The following is a 23,008-nucleotide window of genomic DNA, read 5'->3' on the forward strand; positions in this document are numbered from 1 at the left end:
AACTTCTTAAGTTTCATCATAAATTCTGCATTTGATTCTATAAATGTTTTTATGACCAAATACACCAACTCTGCGTTTGATTCTTGTGCAGCTCCGACCTCCTGAATTCGATTTTTCTCACAAAATTATAAATAAAATTATATCTGGAAAATCAAATGTAAGGACCTAATGTATCAAATGCTTAGCGGAGGTGTGTTCAGGCTTTTCCTCATCTCTCTCCACCCTCTGATCAGGTGTGGAGGCTTGTCGAGCGCCACCATGAGCTCCAAGGTGTGCAAGAACTGCGGTGGCTCGGAGATCGATGTGGACCAGGCGCGGGGTGACGCTGTCTGCATGGGCTGCGGCTCCGTGCTGGAAGACAACATCATCGTGTCTGAGCTGGAGTTCGTGGAGACGGGGGGTGGGGGTTCACTGGCTGTGGGCCAGTTTGTGTCTTCAGAAGGTGAGACCGGGTGTGGACAATCCTGTCTTGTATCAGTCAGAAGAAAAGGTTGAGCTCGTCTCTTGCCCACCAGAGGGTGCTGTCAACCCACCAATAGTTTGTAGTGTTTTAATGAGAGCAGCAGGGCTGGGTGATAAGGGCCTAGACTTGTATCTTCATATCTTTTAGCTGAATTCTGATGTATTATATACATCTCAGTACTTTTCCTCCTTTTACAGGTGAATTCACTTCAGGCTGTCTGTTTTCCATGATGCCATCTTGTACTGTAGATGTAACTGTTTTCTAATGCACGTATGTAATAAAGTATCTGTCTGTCTGGTAAGAGTTAGCGCTCCGTGCCTCAAACGACTCACAGGCACTTTTATTTATTATATATTTATAATTAATGTAAAAAAATATATAAATTCCATCGAGAGGCGGCTCAAATCCCATCATACACAGTAGTACCAGTAATTATGTCGTGTCCAGAGATCAAATATATCACGTTAAATTAAAGTCATGATGTAACTGCGTCTACTAGAGGCGTACGCTCGTGGGTAATTCAGCACAGCTATTAAGCACGGCTGGGGTCTCACGGTGTTTGTTCATATCAACAATCATATGTTTGAGGTGTTTTGGCTGCTGCAGCTCTCCGTACCTGTTTCCTGGGGGAGGGGTTTGGCCTTGCAGATAGCAAGCTTACGTTGAAACTATTGATTTTCCATCTGAATCATCAGAATGGTTGATATTGAAATCTTGATCCAAACCAGATGTTGAATCAATGTTGCAGCACTGATGAATCCTGTCTGCATGGACGTAATTTTGGGGGGGGGGGGGGGGGGGGGGGGACATGTTCCCCCCACTTTTTCCAAAGTCAAGTTTTGACCCCTGCACTTTTTACCATCCAAAAACAATATTGTGCCATATTAAATTGACACTGGTTGAGCTCTAGCACCAAGCGGAAAACAACCGTTTGTGCTGAAGCCTGTTTCCCATTAGAGCATACTGTAAAGATACCCCCCCCCCACCCCACTTCTAAAGTGAAAATTACGTCCATGCCTGTCAGAGACGGCAGTGGTATCGTGATTCTTTCTCTCATATGAATATAAATGAAATTGCATTGATCTGTAGTTGTGTTGAAATTTCAACATTGATTCAATATTCAAGTTGATTGAAATGCAACTATAACAACATTGGTCTATAGTTAATAAATCAACATTGTTTCAGTATTAAATTTGGGCGCAAAATGACATTGGTTCAATGTTTTAACGTTGACATTGTTTCCATGTGAGCTTGCTATGTGGGCTGTCTTTTCACGTAGACATCTGTCGGCTGCCGCGGTGAAAAGGCCTGCAACATCCCCAAATAATTAAAAAGCAAAGTTAGGGTAGAACATTGACCTAGAGGTTTCCTGATTGAGCAGAAGCGTGAGAATACATGTAATGACCACTTAGAGACGGAGTACGCTAGTGGTAGCTGCGCCTGCTAACTCTAGGAATATATGGCCCAGCCCTTTACTGCAGTGGTTTTTGTTTTTTCTTTGCTTTATTGTTGGACAGAATAAAAAAAAAACATTCAATCTGAATTATTTAAAAGCTAATGAGTATTCAGCTTGACTCAGTTTTAGCTTTAATTCAGTCTTGCTAAAAACCCACTCTTCTAATAAAGCCTGCAAAGAAAATGACACAGCATGAATCAGTTTAAAATGAATGAATTTTTTTTAATACCTGTGTTCTTTAGGAAGTCAGAAAAATCCGTCGTTTGGAGACGGGTTCCTAACAGGCATGGGGTCCGGGTCTCGAGCTCAGACGTTGCAGAGAGGTAAGTTCTGATGTGGGGGGCCCATTCCAACTATCCATTTGGGGTTAAATTCTGATCAAAAAGGTGTGATGATTCTATATAAATGTAGGAAATCACCCTGATTGATCTTAGAATATTTAACCAGAAGAATTTAGGATTCTCTGCTTAATCAGGGACATAAACACACTTCGTATTAATTCAGACAGAGTCAATGATATAATTAAAAATAAACTTTATTTTCTAGACTAATTATATAGACAACAAGCTACGACAGACGTTTATGTGATGGAATGGTGGTGTGTAAAGTAGTGATGTGTGGGGGTGGAATGTGGTGATGTTTATCAAAACCTTTGTATCTGAAAGAGATTGTGAATTGTGGGTGTAAAGAATTTAGTGGTCTGCTATAAGCTAGAGAGTTGATTATTAATAAAACAACATCAGACACCAGTATGCAGGTCTGCGATACCCTTGTATGAGTTGCTCCCGGCGGTCCGGAGGGTTTGCGGTCAGAGTGGTGAGGTCACCGGACGTCAAGACCACGATCCTCAGAGATTAGTAGCTTCGTCTGAGTTCAAGCTTCCCCGGCCATGAGATGCAACCGGGTCTGCAGATTAGACGTCCAAGATGGATATCTGAGAGTTGCAGTAGCTCTGAAAAGAGCTGTTGTATGTAATCGCTTGCAGCGTCGTGGCAAGGTTTTGACTTAAGGTCAAAGGAGGTTGTTTCAACAAGGATTCTTTCCCGATTTGGCCGAATCGAGGTGCCAGCTGGAAACTGACTTAATCGGGAAGTAAATTATGTTTTATCACCACCGTGTTATGATTCTGGCGAATCAGAATCTGACATGTTTGTTGACGTTTTACCAAACAAACCTCAGAACCACACCTTCATCAGATACAACAATGTTCTAGTTCTGTGGATGAAGAATCTTTGTGTGCAGTGACGTTAACTTTAACCTTGTGCCATATGTGTATGAGAGTATGGTTGATTAACTTGCTAAATCAAACAGTACTGATCAAAATATGTAATATCATTGTCAGCACAATATTCATTTCATCTTCACTGAACTAGGCACAGATTATTCAAACGTATAACATCTGGTTCACTCAAACATATGATTATTTAAGTTTTAAGTTGTAAAAGTTCACTTTTTATTCAGAGTGGAATCCAGCAGTCTGCGGTAAGAGGAAAGCTTGGAGACCTTGGGAGCTATCTTGTGTACCCAGCGCTGCAGATTCTGGACTTTAGGAAACAGGAGAGAATGTCCACCCAGATAGTGGATTTGTGCAGATGATGTTGGTCAAATGTATTGGTGAAAACTGACCATTTCTGGACGCTACACATGCTACTCGTCAATATGTGCTACTTTGGGGAAATGCGCAGACCGATTACTACTTCACACTAGGGCCTGCACGACTTTATTCTTTTTAAAGTCGACAGTCAAGTAATGAAAGTCGAGTCGACTTCGACTAGTCGTTGATAACGTCATACGCCGGAAGCGGCGGCGGGGGTGGTGGGGGTGGGGGGGTGGTGGTGGTGGTGGTGGTAGGTTCTCTGGAGTTTTTGACAATTAAAATTGCGCCCACATTTTCAAAGTTAAACACATTTATTTTAACAACGGTAGTTTCTGCTTCAACCATCTGCCCCCTCCCCCTGCGCAGTGGCCGCAAACTCACTGATGCGCCTGCAGCCTCTCAGAGTTCCTGCTGCTCTAAACATTAAAATAATTATTTCATTTTCTGTTCCTCACTTCTGATTACCTTCAATGGTGTCTGTTTGATGCAACCACCAGGTACAAAAACTAACTTGTTTTTATTTGACTATTTTTCTGTCCTGCCTGTTTATTATCTTCCTGCATCTCCTCTCAATCCTAAAGAGAAACTGCTACCTGCATTCATATATATTCACCTTATGAGTTACCTTTGAACTGCAGTTCTAAAAGATCTACCGACCGCAAAAACAGCGGAGTGCCGCTGCTCGCCGGCCGACTACAACGGGACCGTTTTTGCTGCGGAGTTCATGCCGGAGCGGAGCGGAGTGGAGATAGTGGAATCTTGGGGGTGCGTCACCGGAGGACAACAGGTGATGCGCCTCGCTCCGCAGCAGCGAAATGCATCAGGCACAAATAACAGACAGAAAACATGAAAGGAAATGAGCCGACATGAACGATCGCGTGTTTAATTTGTTTTTGAGGTGGTGACACCTGATTTGGCGCTGCTCAGGACGCAATGTCTGGAGCGCACGTCAACGATCAGAGCTTTGCATGCACAAACTGGTTAAGATTAGGATAGGGGTGAGGGGAAGGTTAAATTGCAAGAGGGAAAAGGTCACAGTTTGGTTAAATGTCCGTTTTACCGCCGGTGTCAGTACCGCACAGCGCGTCGCCTCCGCCTCGATCCAGACGCGCAGGGGCTCATCACCTGCTGTCTTTTCCGAGGACTGCATCTTGTCAGTCATTATCACGTGACAGCGACTAGTCGACTAGTCGACTAGTTCGTACAACCCTTACTTCACAGGCTGTTTACATGAAGAGACGCGCTACTTCTGGAAGTTGTTCTATTACTGCTTGTTATATGTTTACCTTACAGTTAGCTTGTAATATATCATTATACTTTAAACAAGGAATTTCTCCCATTGTTTATCATCATTCATGGAATCATGACAAACACTGTCTTTTTCATAAATACATAACAACAAATATTGTATATTTTTGCTAATAATTCTACTACAGTTCTGCATTTTTGAGTAATATCACCTATTTAAAATAAACCGTGCTTAATAAGCGTGTTACTATACTGTAAACAAGAGTGAAACTGTTGTAACACGATGCGGTAGGAATATTCAACGAGGAAGCACGGATAGTCAGAACAGACCACATGGGGGTGGGGTGTAGTGGTGGTGGAGTTATCACTTGGATGGTATCACCTCTAGAAATTACAGTGACTCACAAGGGGCCTCATATACAGTCAGTCTTTCCAAATGCTCCCCTTACCACGAGGCTCACCTTCTCCAACTTAGAAAATTTAAAACATTCTGAAACCAAAAAGAAATTGAAAGAGGCTTTGAAAATTTCCACAATAATAAAATACAGCATCTAGCTATATGTGAGGTAAAGGCTAAAGCCCAATTTATACTGATCCATCTGTGTGGATACGGAGATATGCAGCGCCATCATGCGTCGGCGCAAGGGTTCTCTGACAGGCTTGCAGTGTTACGGCCGTCAGGCTGGCCCCTTCACCGATAGGATCCAGGACCATCCAGGACACCACCACCCTTCCTCCTCTCCAGGCTGCTGATGAGCACAGCTGAACTGAATCCCACTAATGAACAACGCCTGGGATAAGAAGATGTGCCATCCAGCAGTCTGGAAGGCAGTGGTGCAGGGGTTCTGTTGTGCTCCAGGACTCTCTTTGGTTTTAACCCCTTCTGTTTTGAGAAGCTTAACTAAAAAAGGGTTAGCTTTGAGATGATCCTCAGGGATCTTGGTAGACCAGGGTATCCCCGGGTCCTTAAGATGTCTTAAAAAGTCTTAAATTTACTTTTCCAAATTTAAGGCCTTAAAAATCCTTAAAAATGACAAATAATCCTTAACTACAGTTTCCAAAGGTCTTAAATTTCCAAAGACCCAATAAACAAGATTATTTTATTTCCATAAAATTTTCGTGAAATGGTGTTCAGCATTTTTTGTGTATGATATTGGCATAAGCACATTCAGTTGGTTGTGAAAGGGGACAATTTTTAGATGAGCACATTAGCTGGTTAAGCTAGTGGGAGCTTGGGAAGGGCAAGTTTAATGGTAACTGGATGGCTAAACCCACGTTCGCAAAGTGGTTGGCACCAGTTCCAGACAATAGCTGGAAATTATAGCTTAAATTTAATTTTTAAAAATAGCTTAAATTTGGTCTAAGTGGCCTTAAAAAAAGCCTTAAAGTCTTAAATTTGGCTCCCTTAAACCTGCAGATACCCCGTGGACTGTTTTAACAGTCTTGGCGAGGGTATTTCCCTCTTTTGGTTTTGAAGGTTAACTCTAGTTTTAGACTTTGTATTTTAATAACACCGTCTGATTTGGTAAAACCTTTTTTTTTAAACTTTATTTATGATTTTCAGACAGTGAATTACATATCACCATATGACCAGTATACAGGTGCTGGCCAGTAAATTAGAATATCATCAAAAGGTTGAAAATATTTCAGTAATTCCATTCAAAACGTGAAACTTGTACATTATATTCATGCAACGCACACAGACCAATGTATTTCCAATGTTCATTACATTTAAATTTGATATTCATAAGTGACAACTAATGAAAACTCCAAATTTGGTATCTCAAAAAATTAGAATATTCTGAAAAGGCTGAATATAGAAGACACCTGCTGCCACTCTAATCAGCTGATTTACTCAAAACACCTGCAAAGGCCTTTAAAAGGTCCCTCAGTCTTGTTTTGAAGGCACCACAATCATGGGGAAGACTTCTGACTTAACAGCTGTCCAAAAGACAATCATTGACACCTTGCACAAGGAGGGCAAGACACAAAAGGTGATTGCTAAAGAAGCTGGCTGTTCGCAGAGCTCTGTGTCCAAGCACATTAACAGACAGGCGAAGGGACGGAAAAAATGTGGTAGAAAAAAGTGTACAAGCTCTAGGGATAACCGCACCCTGCAGAGAATTGTGACGACAAACCCATTCAAAAATGTGGGGGAGAACCACAAAGAGTGGACTGCAGCTGGAGTCAGCGCTTCAAGAACCACCACGAGGAGACTCATGAAAGACATGGGATTCAGGTGTCGCATTCCGTGTGTCAAGCCACTCTTGAACATGAAACAGCGCAAGAAGCGTCTCGCCTGGGCCAAGGACAAAAAGGACTGGACTGATGCTGAGTGGTCCAAAGTTATGTTTTCTGATGAAAGCAAGTTCTGCATTTCCTTTGGAAATCAAGGACCCAGAGTCTGGAGGAAGAGCGGAGAAGCACAGAATCCATGTTGCATGAGGTCCAGTGTAAAGTTTCCACCGTCAGTGATGGTGTGGGGTGCCATGTCATCTGCCGGTGTTGGCCCACTCTGTTTCCTGAGGTCCAGGGTCAATGCAGCCGTCTACCAGGAAGTTTTAGAGCACTTCATGCTTCCTGCTGCTGACCAACTTTATGGGGATGCAGACTTCACCTTTCAACAGGACTTGGCACCTGCACACAGTGCCAAAACCACCAGCACCTGGTTCAAGGACCATGGTATCCCTGTCCTTGATTGGCCAGCAAACTCGCCTGACCTTAACCCCATAGAAAATCTATGGGGTATTGTGAAGCGGAGGATGCAATACGCTAGACCCAACAATGCAGAGGAGCTGAAGACGACTATCAGAGCAACCTGGGCTCTCATAACACCTGAGCAGTGCCACAGACTGATCGAGTCCATGCCACGCCGCATTACTGCAGTTATTGAGGCAAAAGGAGCCCCGACTAAGTATTGAGTGCTATACATGCACATTCTTTTCATGTTCATTCTTTTCAGTTGGCCAACATTAGAGAAACAAACATTTTTTCATTGGCCTTTAGAATATTCTAATTTTCTGAGATACCAGATTTGATGTTTTCATTGGTTGTCACCTATAAATATCAAAATTAAACGTAATAAACATCGGAAATACATTGGTCTGTGTGCATTGCATGAATATAATGTACAAGTTTCACGTTTTGAATGGAATTACTGAAATATTTTCAACCTTTTGATGATATTCTAATTTACTGGCCAGCACCATTACATCAATTGCTACCTTATTTGTCTTTTATCCCAGTGATTGTTCACAGCAGTAATTAGCAGAACAAACACAAAAAAATGAAACCCCCATTTAAGCAAGAAAAGAAAGAGAGAAAAAAAAATAAACGGAACAAGGACAGAACAAATAATAATAAATTAAAGACGGTTACAAATCTGTGCACAAGTAATATTAATGAATTCTAATAGTGATCCTAAGTGGTGAGAGTTATCACTGTTAGGCTATTAATATTTTACATTTGACCTGTTCATGTTATGGAATACTAGGTAGCTTGAAGGTTTCCATGTATTTTAGAAATGGCTGCCATATTTTAATGAATTTAATAGTTGATCCTGAAAGGGTACACCTCATTTTTTCAAGATGCAGATACCTCATAATATCTGCAATCCATTGACTATGGGAGGGAGGGGCCTCTTGTTTCCACTTCAGAAGAATGAGACGTCTTGCCAGCAGGGATGCAAAGGCCACCGCCTAGGAGAAATATTTTGAAGTAGAGATATTGGGTGGCAACAGTCCGAACAGTGCCGTCAGAGCGTTTGGGTTGAGTTTAATTTTAAACGCTTCTGAGAGTGTCTGAAACATTAATTCCCAGTATTGGGTAAGTTTAGGGCATCGCCAAAAGGTGTGAGCAAGTGAACCGACATTGGATTTACAGCAACAGCACATTAGGTTGGCTCCTGGGTAGATCTTTGCAAGTTTTTCTTTTGAGAAATGTAACCGATGTAGAATCTTAAATTCTAGCAGAGACAGAAGAGGAGTGTACCCTTAGAAGTATAGTTTCCCAGAGGTGATCACTTAATTCCAACGTTAAATTATTTTCCCAGTGCGATTTTATTACCCAAAGGGATTTTGACAGCAATTCCAATAATAAATTATAAATCACTCTTATGGGCCCTTTTTTCTGAACATCAACATCTAGAATTATATCCAAGGTTGTCCTCCCTGGTTTATTTGGGAATGAGGGATATCTATTATTAATGAAATGACGAATTTGTAGGTATCGGAAAAAATATGCCTGTGGGATATTATAGCGGTTGTGTAACTGTGAGAAAGAAGCAAAGATTTCATCAATAAAGAGATCATTCACTGTTCGTAGTCCTTTGTCACTCCAAATTTTAAAGGCAGAGTCAGTCACGGAAGGTGGAAACATATGGTTGGAATACACTGGAGCATTCCCTGACATTACGTGTAGGTCAAACTTCTTCCTACTCTGCACCCATATTCGGAGAGAATCATAGAGAACAGGATTACTTTAACATCGATGTAAGTCTAAAGCGCCGAACTCAACAGTGCTGGTAGGGAGGTTTTCCCGCAACTGGATGACTCAATATGGACCCATGAGGTGGTGTTAAAAGATGAGTTTTCCAACCAGTGAAGAGTGTTGGGTATATTTGTCGCCCAGTAATAAAGTCGAAAATTTGGAAGAGCAAGACCACCTGAAGGTCTCGATCTTTGCATGAATTCCTTACGGATCTGCACAGATCCACCATTCCAGACCAACGCTGAAATGATTCTATCAAGATCCACAAAGAATATTTTGGGTAAATATAACAGAATGCATTGAAAGAGATAAAGGATCCTTGGCAGTGTGTTCTTTTTTACAGAGTTAACGCGGCCGATTTATGAGAGCGGCAGGGTGTTCCACCGATGCAAATCATTTTTTATATTATCTAGTATTAACATGAAATTTTCCTCATAAGGTAATTTATATTCTCTGGTTACCTTGACACCTAGATACGTCAAGTAGTTGGATTTTATCTTAAAATTTAAGTTTGTGAATGAGATATTGTTTGCTTTTGAGTTAATTCTCAGCAGTTCGCTCTTGTGCATATTTAATCTGTAACCCGATATCATTCCATAATGATTAAAAATAATCAGGGCATGCTGGAGAGAACTTATTGGGTCTGAAAGGTATAATAGCAGGTCATCTGCATATAAAGATAACTTATGTTCCTTTCCTGCTCTATGAATACCCTTAATTTTGCCCTCCGCCCGTAGTTTGATTGCGAGAGGCTCAATAGATAAGTGGGCATTCCCTGCCGCGTACCGCGGTGGAGTGGGAAATAAGGTGAAAATATTGAGTTTGTTCTGACCCGTGCCATGGGTGAGTAATACAGTAATTGTATCCATGAGATAAATGAAGGCCCAAAACTAAATCTACCAAGGATATAAAATAAGTAGTCCCTCTCCACCCGGTCAAAGGCCTTTTCAGCATCAAGCTGTAGGATATTGATAAATCTGCGAATATTAAAAAACCCAAACCTACCCTTAATAAACCCCGTTTGGTCAGGTGAAATCAGGGGCAGCAGACAGACTTCAAGACGTAGAGCCAATAGTTTGGATAAAATTTTAAAATCAACGTTCAGTAGTGATATCGGTCGAAACAAAGAGCATTCCAGTGGGTCTTTATTTGGCTTCAGTAATAGAGAGATTGTTGCGCGTCGGAGAGTAGGGGGAAGCAATTTGGAATTAAATGACTCCAGATATAAATTCCTTAAAAGGGGGGAGAGGTTATCTTTAAAGGTTTTGAAAAATTCTGCTAGAAAACCATCTGGTCCAGGAGACTTCCCATTCTGCATGTTGTTAATTGCCGATTTTATCTCCTCAACAGATACTGGTTCTTCGAGTTGAGTTTTAGTTGTTGGTTCCAAGGTTGGTAGAGATAAATTCTCAAATAATTGCTCAAATAGTTCAGGTGACTGTAAAGATTCAGATTTATAAAGCTCAGAATAAAAGAATTGAAAACATTGATTAATTTGAAATGGCCTGTATTTGATATAGCGCCTTCTAGAGTCCTGGAGCCCCTTAAGGCGCTTTACAACACAATCAGTCATTCACCCATTCACACACTGGTGGGGATGAGCTACGATATAGCCACTGCTGCCCTGGGGTGCACTGACAGAGGCGAGGCTGTCGAGCACTGGCGCCACCAGTCCCTCTGACCACCACCAGCAGGCAACGTGGGTTAAGTGTCTTGCCCAAGGACACAGCGACAGCGACCGACTGAGCGGGGCTCGAACCTGCAACCTTCCGATTACGGGGCGAGCTCTAAACTCCTGTACCACCGTCGCCCCAATTTATTTTGGGTTAGTAGAAATCTGTCCAGTTTGAGTTCTAATCTCAGATATCAAATGAGTCGACTCTGATTTACGCAACTGATGTGCTAATAGTTTGGATGATTTGTCTCCATGCTCATACCACAGCCTTCTAGATTTATAAATCATCCGCTCTGCTTCTTGTGTTAAAATCAGATTTAGCTCTGTTTGCAGGATTAGCTGCTGTTTGTTCAGCTCCGGGGAAGGAGTTGCCGTTACCTAAATCTAATATTAATTTTGTCAGCTCATTGATGCGTCTTTGTCTCTTGTTTTTTTTATGTGAAAAATATGAAATAATATGTCCCAGTGAAAAAACTTTCAAAATTTCCCAAATTGTTGATTTGGTAAAACGTTTAACCAGGTGTTTTAATGTTGGTAATTGGTCTTTTAATGTTAACCTTTTCGTTTTGTTTTTCATTTGACATTATTTTTATAATGTCCTCCATCTGTTTGCTCACTTTCTGTCATTTTATGACAGAAAAACACATTTTAGTCCCACTGTTTCCAGTTTTTATGTTACCCCTTCTTCCCAGTTTAACATCTCCTGTCAGGGTCGTAACCGGTCGTAACACAGAGGGTGACGGAGACATGCCCAACTTTTTAACTATCCGTCAAACGTGACTGCAAGCTTGTGATTGGTAAGGACACCACTTCCTTTAACTCCATCAACAGCGGTGTACGCAGAACAGATGGAAGAATGAATCGTAGAAAAAGTCTGAAAATATGAAGGTTTATTCACTCGTGACTGAAGGAGTACTAAAATACTCATTCAGCTTTTATTTGTGGAAACATGGGTATAGACGTTGCGTTGAGAATGATGGACAAATTTGTTCGTGCTAAAAAGTCTCTGACATACATTAAAACATATTAGTAAATCCACTTTCGTGGACCGAATAAAGTTCAATAGTGGCAGGATTTGCCAGAATAATGCTACGCCCTCTGTTGTCCTGGCAGGGAATTGCTTTGCAATACTTTCCGGGTTACGGAGAAGTCCAAAAGTAAAATGTCTCCGTCAATGCATGTTCATGACTCTCTTGTGGACCTGACGAGAAGTATCATGCTTAACACTTTAGAGTGAGCGGGATTGGTCAAGGTGGTATCAACTGGAAGCCCAAATATAGGCAGACCTGGGGCCTCATTTATCAAACTTACGTACGCACAGATCTGTGCGTATTTCGTGTGTAGGAACAATTCTATGCATTGTGTGGTATTTATCATTTTGCGCTTGTGCGTAGAAACGTTCCTAAATATGCACCACATCTAGTGGCAGAACGGGGAAGCGCGATACCGAATGTCTCAGTCATCCAAATGTGTTTCTCATCCACAAATTTTATTTATCCAGCATGTAATTTTGTCAGTGGAAAAACGGCTTTTTCACGATTGGTGCTAAAACCAATAAAAGACACCTGTGACCGACGGGAATGTGACATGATGTCATGGCTGATCTGTGTTATTGGAGGAGTTACCAGAGTGTGCTCTCTGGAGGGAACGTGTTCTCCGTGAGCGCTCTGATCTCAAAGGAAATCCTTCTGCTATGCTGGGATCTGGGACCCTTTGTGGCGTGACAGACAAACCTCACGAATCCGATCGCGGTTAATATTTTATTTTACGACTATGAGAACCCCCGAGAACCTCCTCTGCTCCTTGATCATACACGCCGCGTTGCCAAGGTAACCAGACTGAATGACTGCTCAGAGGCTGCACTCTCAGACAACATTTCCAATTAAAACGAACTCCAAACAGAACGATTCCTTAAATGTTAACGGCAACCCGTTACGCTACGATTGATCAAATCCATTTTTAAAATTTATTTCTGGCAGGAACCTCTCCTCTGTCCCGACCACGTGTTTAACCTCTGGAACTTGTTTGGCTCTTTTGCGCTTAGTTTCGATCTCGTTGTCAATAAAGTTTTTCTTATTTTTTTCTGAGAAAAAAAACAGAGAATTCCCTCAGGTGCTGAGGATGTAGCGTGACCAAATATGGTTAATTGAGGGTGTTTCTCTATGCAAATGGATGTTAACAGGCGTGAGCACCTGGGTACGCACACGTGGGATTTATCAACAGCTGATTGTGGAGGAACGCGTACGAGAGGCCACCACGTTTCATAAATCAGACTTTAAGCTGCTCGTACGAACATTCTAAATTCCATTCGTAGGACAGAATATAGGAACGTTTCTACGAACGTTTGATAAATGAGGCCCCTGGATCCCAAGAGCCTTATGGCGTGTTTCAGTTGTCCTCGGAACTTGTTTTTCTGAGATAAGTTAGCTGGAAATGATGTAATGAACTCGGAATTCCAAGCTGCGAGCTTGTAGCTTTCAGGGGACCCAGAGATCCCAAATTTAAAGATGTCTGCGCCCAGTGTTACCAGGAAGTAGTTATCATCTTTATATTTTTCTCGTTTATATGTACTGGTAAGTTGTTATCCATAATTACGTAAATGAAAAACGTAACATTGCTGCCAAAAATGAAGGGGTTCCGGGTTGGTTCACTGGAGTTTTTGACAATAGTCCCCCCCCCCCCCCCCCCCCCCCCCCCCGCAGCAGCCACAAACTCACTGGTGCTCCTGCAGCCTCTGAGTTCATGCTGCTCTAAACATTGAAAGAATAATTTCATTTTCTGTTCCTCACTTCTGATGACCTTCAGTGGTGTCTGCTGCAATCACCAGGTACAAAGCTAACTTGTTTTTATTTGACTATTTTTCTGTCTTGTCTCTGTTTATTATCTTCCTGCATCTCCTCTCAATCCTAAAGAAAAACTGCTACCTGCTTCATATTTTTTCACCTCATGAGTAACCTTTGAACTGCAGTTCAAAAAGATCTACCCACCGCAAAAGTAGCGGAGAGGGCGCCGGTCCCACCAGTGAGGTGAAGTCACCGGAGGACAAAACAGGCGATGCGCTCCGCTCCACAGCAGCAAAACGCATCAGGCACAAATAAAAGACAGAAAACATTAAAGGATATGAGCCGACATGAACGATTGCGTGTTATATTTGTTTTTGAGGTGGCAACACTTTGAGAATGTTACTGTGGCCGTGGTCAGGACACAGATGTCTGGAGCGCTTCAACGATCGGAGCTCTGCACCTCTCAGCTCTAAGTAATCCCCGGGGAGTCCACATAGATAATGTAATATAAGTAGAACCAGGATCTTTTACAGGCTCTCCCTGGGTGTGGAGGCTGAGGGCTCCCTTTAGCTCACCCGCAATTCAGACCCTGCGTATAGCACGAGTTGGTGGCGTGAGTTGCCGGATCCTAGCAGACAGTTGCTGGAACGGTCCTTTCAAAATAAGACAGTTCCCAAATCTTGTTCTGGCAAGATCTCATGTTTTATCGTGTTCTGTGTTCATCTGTAAGGTTTCTGAACGGAAGTTTTATGGAGGTGTCAGCTCTGTTTCTGATTACGGATTCTAATCCAGTTCGCCTCTGAACTATTTAACTATAATAATAGAATGTATAAAGATTATTCCTTCATTTTAAAGGTACAAGCTGATTTCTTTTATTCCACTTGAACCCCTCCCAACATTTCGGATGGTTTTCCAGACCCTGTGACCTGTGCCTGTCCTCCTCTCCCTCCTCTTCATCATTCCTGTGAAGGCCAAAACCAGGGATGAAGGTAGTGTTCCTAGACGTAGATGACTAGTGTAGATGTCACTCACCATGTGGAAGGTGCTTTCTGAGATTCTTCAGGAACTGATGGCAAAAACACACCGATTCGTATGTTTAGGGCCGATACAAACATCCCACTTTTTTAACATCTCTGATCAGATGATACAGATTTTGGTAAAAAAAAAAAATAAATAAATTTTTTGAGAGATTCCAATTAAACAAAATATAATCTTTTAAATTGAATGAACTAGAAAATTTTATTCTGGAAATCTCCACACAAAAAAACATTTGTTACTGCTAACATGAATCGGCTCGTAGCAGTGGTAAGTTCATGGACGGGAAACATGGGATGTTCTTCTCCTCTCATCTCTGAGCTCCTGATCAGCCAGTCACCATGTCCATTTCTGACTGATTCTGACCAGCAGACGCTCTTTTGGTGTCTTAGGGTCCAGCAGCTCTTCGCGGACCCGGTTTAGAAGCGGTGAAGCGGTTTTGAAGATGGATGGAAATCAGAATTGGTACCAATTTTATCAGCCTCTAAAACCAGAATTGTATGATTTAAAGACTCCTTTGTTTATTTGCTCTTCGTCATCCATCGTCTTTACTTGGGGACACGCAGGTCTGAGTGCCCCCCCGATCCAGACGGTGGCTGTGTGAGTTCATTTGTCTGAAATGTGCTAATTTTCACTCCAACAGCGTGATAAGACATGATGAGCTCAGCCGCTCGCATTCCCAGACATCACGCTCAGTAGGTCACACATCTGCTTGTGTGTGTGTGTGTGTGTGTGTGTGTGTGTGAGATCCTCCATATGTAGGGAGCATAACGCACACACACACACACACACACACACACACACACACACACACACACACACACACCTGGGTTTAACATCATTGTCATCATGAATCTCCACCAGCTGTTAAACCGGAACTGGAGATTGTGATGGGGAACATGTGTTTGTGTTTGTCTCTAGAGAGTGTGTGTGTGTGTGTGTTAAAGCCCTGTGAGTCATTTCAGAGTGATTCTAAAACCACACTGATGTGTCTCAGACCTGTCTAGTTGGATCCTAAGGTCAGGCTTCCTGTGTTTTCAGGTGGTGCTACGATGAGGAACGTGAATCATGGACGTTCCTGTATTTAGCTGTTAGCACTGTGAGGACCAGCTGGTTTGGCTAAAGGACCAGTAAAAGCAACATTAAGCAGTTTTAAACACTTAAACTAATTCCTTTAAAGGTGTGGGACACTTGTTTAATCAATCCATTTTCAGTGGTCTCTCATAGGAATTAATGCGTTGCAAGTTGTATTCGGGGTGGGGGTGGAGCTCCGATGCGCTTGTTTCACGAACTAGTAGAATGCCACATCAAAGGAAAGCTTAACACGGCAGGATTTTCTATCTGAACCTATCGCAGGAGATAGGTGTAGACAGGGGTGTTTCCTGTCCCTTAGAACATTGGGGGCCAAGCCCAGACCCTTATAGAGGAGTCTGGGGGAACTTCCTATTATAGCTTTGTTGAGCATTGTGGCACCTTGTTTAAAGCCAAATGCTGCAATATTTACATCAAATTGTATTTATTTTCAAACTTCTATGTGACAATGTAAACAAGATCACTTGTATGTGATGGCCTTCCTTCTGTCCCGTTGCTTGGTGTCTGCCATTCTCTTCATTCTTTGTCCTTCCTAGATCACCTGTAGACGCAGTATAATATATTAATTTTGTCACGATAGGGAGCCTAAGCCACACCCATCTACTTCCGGACCACGGGTCCCCAGCAGAACGAAAAAAATGAACGCAAGTCAACGGGGCTAAAAACGTTATTTTCTAACTCGCTTGTTTCGTTCCATGGATTTCACACATGATGTCTGTGAATTTTAAAGACACAGTGTGATACCAAGAACGTGCTCATTTTCAAACAGCGGGGAACAATATTTTAAGTTTTGTGTGAAAATAAGTCCAGGACCACAAATGCGCTTCACGAAAGTGACGTCATCACACCAGACACGGAGAAAACTGAGGGAAAAGGGTTGTAAGTTCAGCAAACTTCCCACAGGAGGAAAGAACCACCATGAATCTGGCCATGTGGTGAGTAGCAGCTACGCTAGGGGGGAGGAGCTTATGTGGTGACGTCACATGTTTGACGTGCAGATTTCTGGTGTGTAGTCACGCTAATTACGAACTTTTACAAGCTGATAAATCTCAAAGTACATGACAGGCGTGGTCGAAACAGCCATCATTACTTTTAATTTAAGTTGCAGTACAACGTGTGTGATCCAGGGCGTGAGGCAAAGCAGATTAGAAAATAACTCTTTTAGCCTCGTTAACTTGCATTCATTGCTTCATTCTTCCAGGGACCCATGAGCCGCCTGGAAAGGGAGGAGACTTGGGAACCCTATAGATGTTATCAAAAGGGAACTGACCTTTGCAACAAGATTAGTGTAATTTCTTATGGAAAACGGCTGAATTATAGTTTTATTACAGAAATTAATAGATGCTACTCAAAGGTTAAAATAGATCAAATTTCTTCCATCTGGATATTTACATTTTACGCCTGCATGTGCATATTTGTATATACGATGAATATAAAATGCAAACATGATGACGTTTAAGTTTCCTGGGTCAGTCCAACATGCAGTGAAAGAAGCTTATCGAAACGAACGAATGTCCTCAAAAAATTAAAAACCACAAAGCAGAACATTGACCTGGAGAATTTTATGAACTTTCCTGATGTGTGGGAATACATATAATAATCGCTTGGAGACAGATTTACCCTCCTTTGCACAACTGCTCTCTGACTGGTCATACCATCGTGCATGTGTTGCATTCACTAAAGCCAGGAAATTACAAAACTGCCTCCTTCAATAAACTCCTGGGGCGAAAAACATTTGGGGTTGATAAGAAATGTTTGGAGCTAGAGCTGGGAATGCCCGGGCCCGGCAAAGCCTAGGAGACTATTTTCAGGATCAGCCTGCATGCTAAACTCAGAGACCAATTATATAAGAAATAATCACTAAAAAATGTGTTTTCAGTGTTTCGCACGTTTAAAAGCTCAGTTATTGTGTTGGTGGAAACTTTAACTTCACATGGAACAACACTGACCAGAAACAGCACTTAACAGTTTTGTGGGGCGGGTAGGTGCCCTAGAGGGCGCTGTCTACCTGCTTAACGACTGTAAATAAAAATAAGTTTGCTTTTTTGTTGGCATCATGGTGAACTCTGGAAGCAAAAGTCAGAGGCGATGGTAAACCCAGTGAACATTGGCACACACACATTAGAGGAAGCGAAAGGAGGCTATGAAATCATGGGTGTTTCTCAATGCCAAGGAACCTCGCCTTGATGTCTTGGCCCCACTCCAGTTGCCTAGGAGATATGTCATCAGGAGCCGCCAAGACATGTTCCAATGTTCATGTTCTACCGAGGCGTGTGTTCTCCGTTTGTTAGCCGTTTAGCTAGCTGAGTGAGGATACACGGGAGGTGTCTTGTAGTGTAGCCTGAGCATGAGGCCAGCATGGCATGCCCAAGCCACCCTGGTGCTCAGGGAGCACACTTCATGGGTATAGTGCCACCATGCCCAACCCAATACCCCATTATGCTGACTGTCACATTGACACTAAAAGCTGATTTTCTCCGACAACATGGCAACACACTTCAAACTTCCCCTAGCCTTGGTCAAAAATTACCCAGAATACACCGCGGTATTTTCAAAAGGATAGCAGATCAGAAGCCGGCAGCTACTTTGGGGACATTTTTCAAGTTTAAAAGTAAGTCAACTAATTTAAAATGTTTTTTTAGATCCAAAGAAGTTATCTATGGTTGGTTAGTTGCTTAGTATTTGCAGCTTCTGTGGCTAGCGGGTAGCAACTCACTTACATTTCTAATTTAACAAACATACACAATTTTAAAAGTAAAAGGCTTGTTATATACTTATATTAAAACTAATATGTAAAAACTATAACGTTATCTCCCGTGTCACGTGACATTACGTGACCGCCGTGGAAGCCGCGGTCACGTGATGCAAGTCCGTTCCATTTAACTGTTTTCTTTGACCAAGGAAGGACAGTGTCCTCGTAAGCAAGGCGCCTTGACATTGAGAAACACCCACAGGCTGATGGTGACCTGTCTTTGTTGCTATTTTTCTCCCCGGGTGTTTCTCAATGTCAAGGCGCCTGGCCTTGCGAGGCGATATCTTGCGAGGCCAGGCGCCTTGCCAACGAGGACACTGTCCTTCCTTGGTCAAAGAAAACGGTTAAATGGAACAGACTTGCATCACGTGACCACGGCTTCCACGGCGGTCACGTAACATCCCGTGACACGGGAGATAACATTAAATTTAGATGTATTAGTTTCAATATCAATATATAACGAGCCTTTTACTTTTTAAATTGTATATATGTTTATTAAATTAAAAATATAATTAAGTTACTACCCGCTAGCCACCGAAGCTGCAACTACTAAGCAACTAACCAACCATAAATAACTTCTTTGGATCCAAAAAAAACATTTTAAGTTAGTTGACTTACTTTTAAACTTGAAAATTGTCCCCGAAGTAGCTGCCGGCTTCTGATCCGCCGTCTTTTTGAAAATACCGCGGTGTATTCCGGGTAATTTTTGACCAAGGCTAGGCTACAAGACACCCCCCATGTCCTCGCTCAGCTAGCTACACGGCTAACAAACGGAGAACACGCCTCGGTAGAACATGATACACTGGAACATGTCTTGGTGGCTCCCGATGACGTATGTCCTAGGCAACCGGGGCGGGGCCAAGAGGTCAAGGCAAGGTTCGTTGACATCGAGAAACACCCCCGTCTCTGTCAAGTGATGGTGTCACATTAATAAACTTTATGGAGCGTCTCAAAAGTTGGAAAAATATATTTTAAAATGTTTAAGTAAAGTGAAAATTCAACACACATCTGGTTTATACTTTAAATTGCTTTTATTTACCTTTATTTTAATTCCTCGTCTCTTACGTGCACCTGCTTTTTTCATGACGGTATTGGAACCGACACCGTTACGTTTTTTTAATGCTGGGTGTATTACGGTAATACTACAGTACTACGTACAGGCCAGATGTCTGGTTCAGCATCACAGATGAGGAGGGCTAAACTAATCCCTGAATACGTTATTGTTGTTCTGTTATGTAAACTTTTTGATGATTTTGGCTTTTGACATGAAAAAATAACATCAAAAATGAACTTTATTGGTTTTTACTCCATTTCTGATGCAACTTTTACACACCATCAAGGTATTCAGCTGCTTCTCCTCTCACATATGACAGAAACAAGGTATAGATTCACAGATGTTATCAGCCACAGCAGGCCCAATTTAAATGGAAGTAGCTGCAACGTTTTGCACAGATAATGTTTAAAGTTTAAGTATGAATGATGGGCGTTAGTTATGCAAGGTTAGCGCAGCATCGGATCGGGAACAGCCCCACTAGAAACACCTTTGGTGTGGGGGGGCAGCTTCAGGAATCTTCAGCAATGATATTCACGATTATCTTGCAAAAAATAAATTCAAACTCAAACATTTAATGTGAGCGCAGCTTGCAGGTAATATCATTTACCTCCTGTATTTATAGTAAATACTTGTTATCCCAGCTGATCTACTGGAGCTGGGTGTGATTGTGGGGATGCAGCCCTACTGAAATGTTTCTTCCTGATCATGAACTTTACTTCTGATGCCTTTTCAGCTAAACAGCAAATCAGCGCTCTGGGCCACCAGCTGCAGATGAGCCAGCACTGTTTGGACACGGCCTTTAACTTCTACAAGATGGCGCTCAATAAAAGCCTGACCCGTGGACGTAAGTCGTCCCATGTCATCGCCGCCTGCCTCTACCTGGTCTGTCGAACCGAGGGAACGCCGCGTATCCTTTCTGTTGTCATGTCCATGAGGACGAGCTTTACAGATGCAGCACGCAGCACCGATCTGCCCTCAAAACGGCAACATTTACATAACCAGAGACCAAAGAAGGTGACTAAACAAGCGAAGGAAGGGGAGCTGCAGAATGAACACACTTCTAGTGGGTGTAGAAGTTTGTTTGTTTCTAACATTGACATTGAGCTTAGTTTAAGACTAGAGCATCTCCCGTAGACTTCGGCTCAGCCGGGACTCTGCCTGCCAGGACGATGCTGTTGTGTACGTCCAGCACAGGAAGCCTGAGTGGGTTTCTCATGAAACGGAGGCGAGAGGCATAAAGTCTTCCTGCTGCATTGCTGGCTGGATTTGTGAGTGTAGGTGAGGAGGAAGGCCTGGGTAAAAATAGCTCTGCTCACTTCCCTCTCTACAGCTGGGTGAATCCGTAGTGCAGGAGAGGATGGGGACAAAGATGAAGGAGGGAGGAGAGACATCTAACGTCTAACCCGGAGTCGGATTTAATGAGCAGCAACAGCAGAGAAGAGCTCCGTGTGCCTGGAACAGGGTCACCTAAAGATCAGCTGCTTCACGTTCTTCCTGATAGACGAAGACCTTTGTTTCTAATTTAGAGAAATAATTCAAGCAAATTAAAAGAAAGGCCCAGAGAATGAATGAATGAGTGAGGAGTAGGACTGCAGCCAGGAGCTCTGACCGTTTCCTAAGTCAGAAAATCATCTTCCCGTTTGGAAAGCTGTCTGTCAGGAGTGGGACAGATGATGCTTCTCACACAGGGCTTTGGTGTCATCTTGAGGTGGTTGCACGTCCCTCACGGTGCCTCCCTCGTGTACATTTCACAAGCTGTTTCCATGAAGGCTTTGCTGTTGGGGAACAGCAGGTTTTCCACACAGCAGGTCGTAGTCTTCCTGTTGTGTTGGGCTTCTAAAACCAGAACCATGAGAATCCGTTAGTAGCTTGTGGGATCCAGGTCTTGCCTGCTCTCAGCAGCAGGAGCGAAGCTAATAACATTACTGTCGTGGATGACGCTGACTCCATCAGTTAGGGTGCTGCCTTGTAGGTTTTCTCATGACACCATGACAAACATCAACAAACATCCTCCCGTCTTCCATCTGTCGGCTTGTCACACAAAGATTCGTGGATTCGTTCCTCAACGGGCCCAGATGTGTTTTGAGAACCTGCAGCTTTTATTTTCCCCATTAAGCGAGTCGTCTGTAATCTCCAGACGACGTGTATTGGGATCATCTTTTGTTTCATGAGCACTGCTGCAGATTTTATTGTGCTGCTTTTTTTTAGAGAAGCCCCAGTAATCCAGCCTGACTGATGCACCTGTCGCCACGGATACACCATCACCACAGAGATGAGCCCGTGTGTCATCTGGTCAAAGATGTTAACCGCCGTGTCGGATAAGTTTTCTGTCCTCATGTAGATGATGCACGCGTTTACAGAACTCTGGTTCTGAAATCTTCACCAGACATTAGAAATTGTTCGTTTATGGTAAGAAGAGCAGTTTGTTTTTCTTAGAAAGTGAAATTCTGATGTCTGTTGGCTTAAATAGAGCCGTGTGCTGTTTTAAAACGCTGCTCCTGCTGTCTGTTCCATATGTGATTTTACCTTCTGTTTCTGCAGTTCTGTTCTATCCAGTCTTAATTTTAATAACCTTAGTTTTACCCTCCATCCATCCTACAATCAGGATCTGTGATTTATTTTTAGTCTGCTGTTCCCACCTGCAGAAGCCTTACGACCATAGACATGAATGCATAGACGCCCCATAAGAAGCCTACGTCACACCCATCTACTTCCAGACCACGGGTCCCTGGAAGAATGACAAAATGAATGCAAGTCTATGGAGCTAAAAACACAATTTTCTAATTCCGCTTGTTTTGTGCCATGGATTTCACATATGATGTCCGTGAATTTTAAGACACATTTGATACCAAACGGGGGAAACGCAAGTTTAGGTTTTGTGTGAAAATAAGTCAAGAACTACATATTTGCTTCACGAAAGTGACGTCACCGAACCAGACACGGAGAAAACTGAGGGAAAAGGGCTGCAAGTTCAGCAAACGTCCCACAGGAGGAAAGAACCACCATAAATCTGGTCATGTGTTAAGTAGCAGCTACGCTAGGGGGGAGGAGCTTATGTGGTGATGTCACATAAGTGACGTGCCGATTTCTGGTGTGTACTCATGCTAATTACGAACTTTTACAAGCTGATAAATCTCAAAGTTCGTGACTGGCGTGGTCGAAACACCCATCATTACTAGGGATGCACCGATCAGGTTTTTTGCTGCCGATCACCGATACCGATATCAAAGAATGCTGATCACAGATACCGATCACCGATACCGATCACGTGGATTGGCCAGAAATGTTCTACAACATTATAATGAGTGGTACAAACTACATAATCTGGGAATAAAGGAAATGTAACCTAATCTAAAATGGTCTGT

At 42.6% G+C, this 23,008-nt stretch overlaps 1 protein-coding gene across 2 annotated transcripts in view; it reads left to right on the forward strand.

The window, feature by feature from the left end:
• Positions 1-23,008, forward strand: part of LOC107391633 (transcription factor IIIB 90 kDa subunit) — a 133,155-nt gene that overhangs the window by 7,478 nt on the left and 102,669 nt on the right. For both annotated transcript variants that reach the window (XM_015969023.3, XM_015969022.3), the window contains exons 2-4: positions 234-442; positions 2,162-2,242; positions 20,377-20,550. In XM_015969023.3, coding sequence (XP_015824509.3) covers positions 259-442; positions 2,162-2,242; positions 20,377-20,550 — 439 coding nt within the window. In that variant the 5' untranslated portion in view covers positions 234-258. The remainder of the gene's footprint in view (positions 1-233; positions 443-2,161; positions 2,243-20,376; positions 20,551-23,008) is intronic.

This window comes from Nothobranchius furzeri, chromosome 18, assembly GCF_043380555.1.
Source record: "Nothobranchius furzeri strain GRZ-AD chromosome 18, NfurGRZ-RIMD1, whole genome shotgun sequence".
NCBI classification, from domain to species: Eukaryota; Metazoa; Chordata; class Actinopteri; order Cyprinodontiformes; family Nothobranchiidae; genus Nothobranchius; species Nothobranchius furzeri.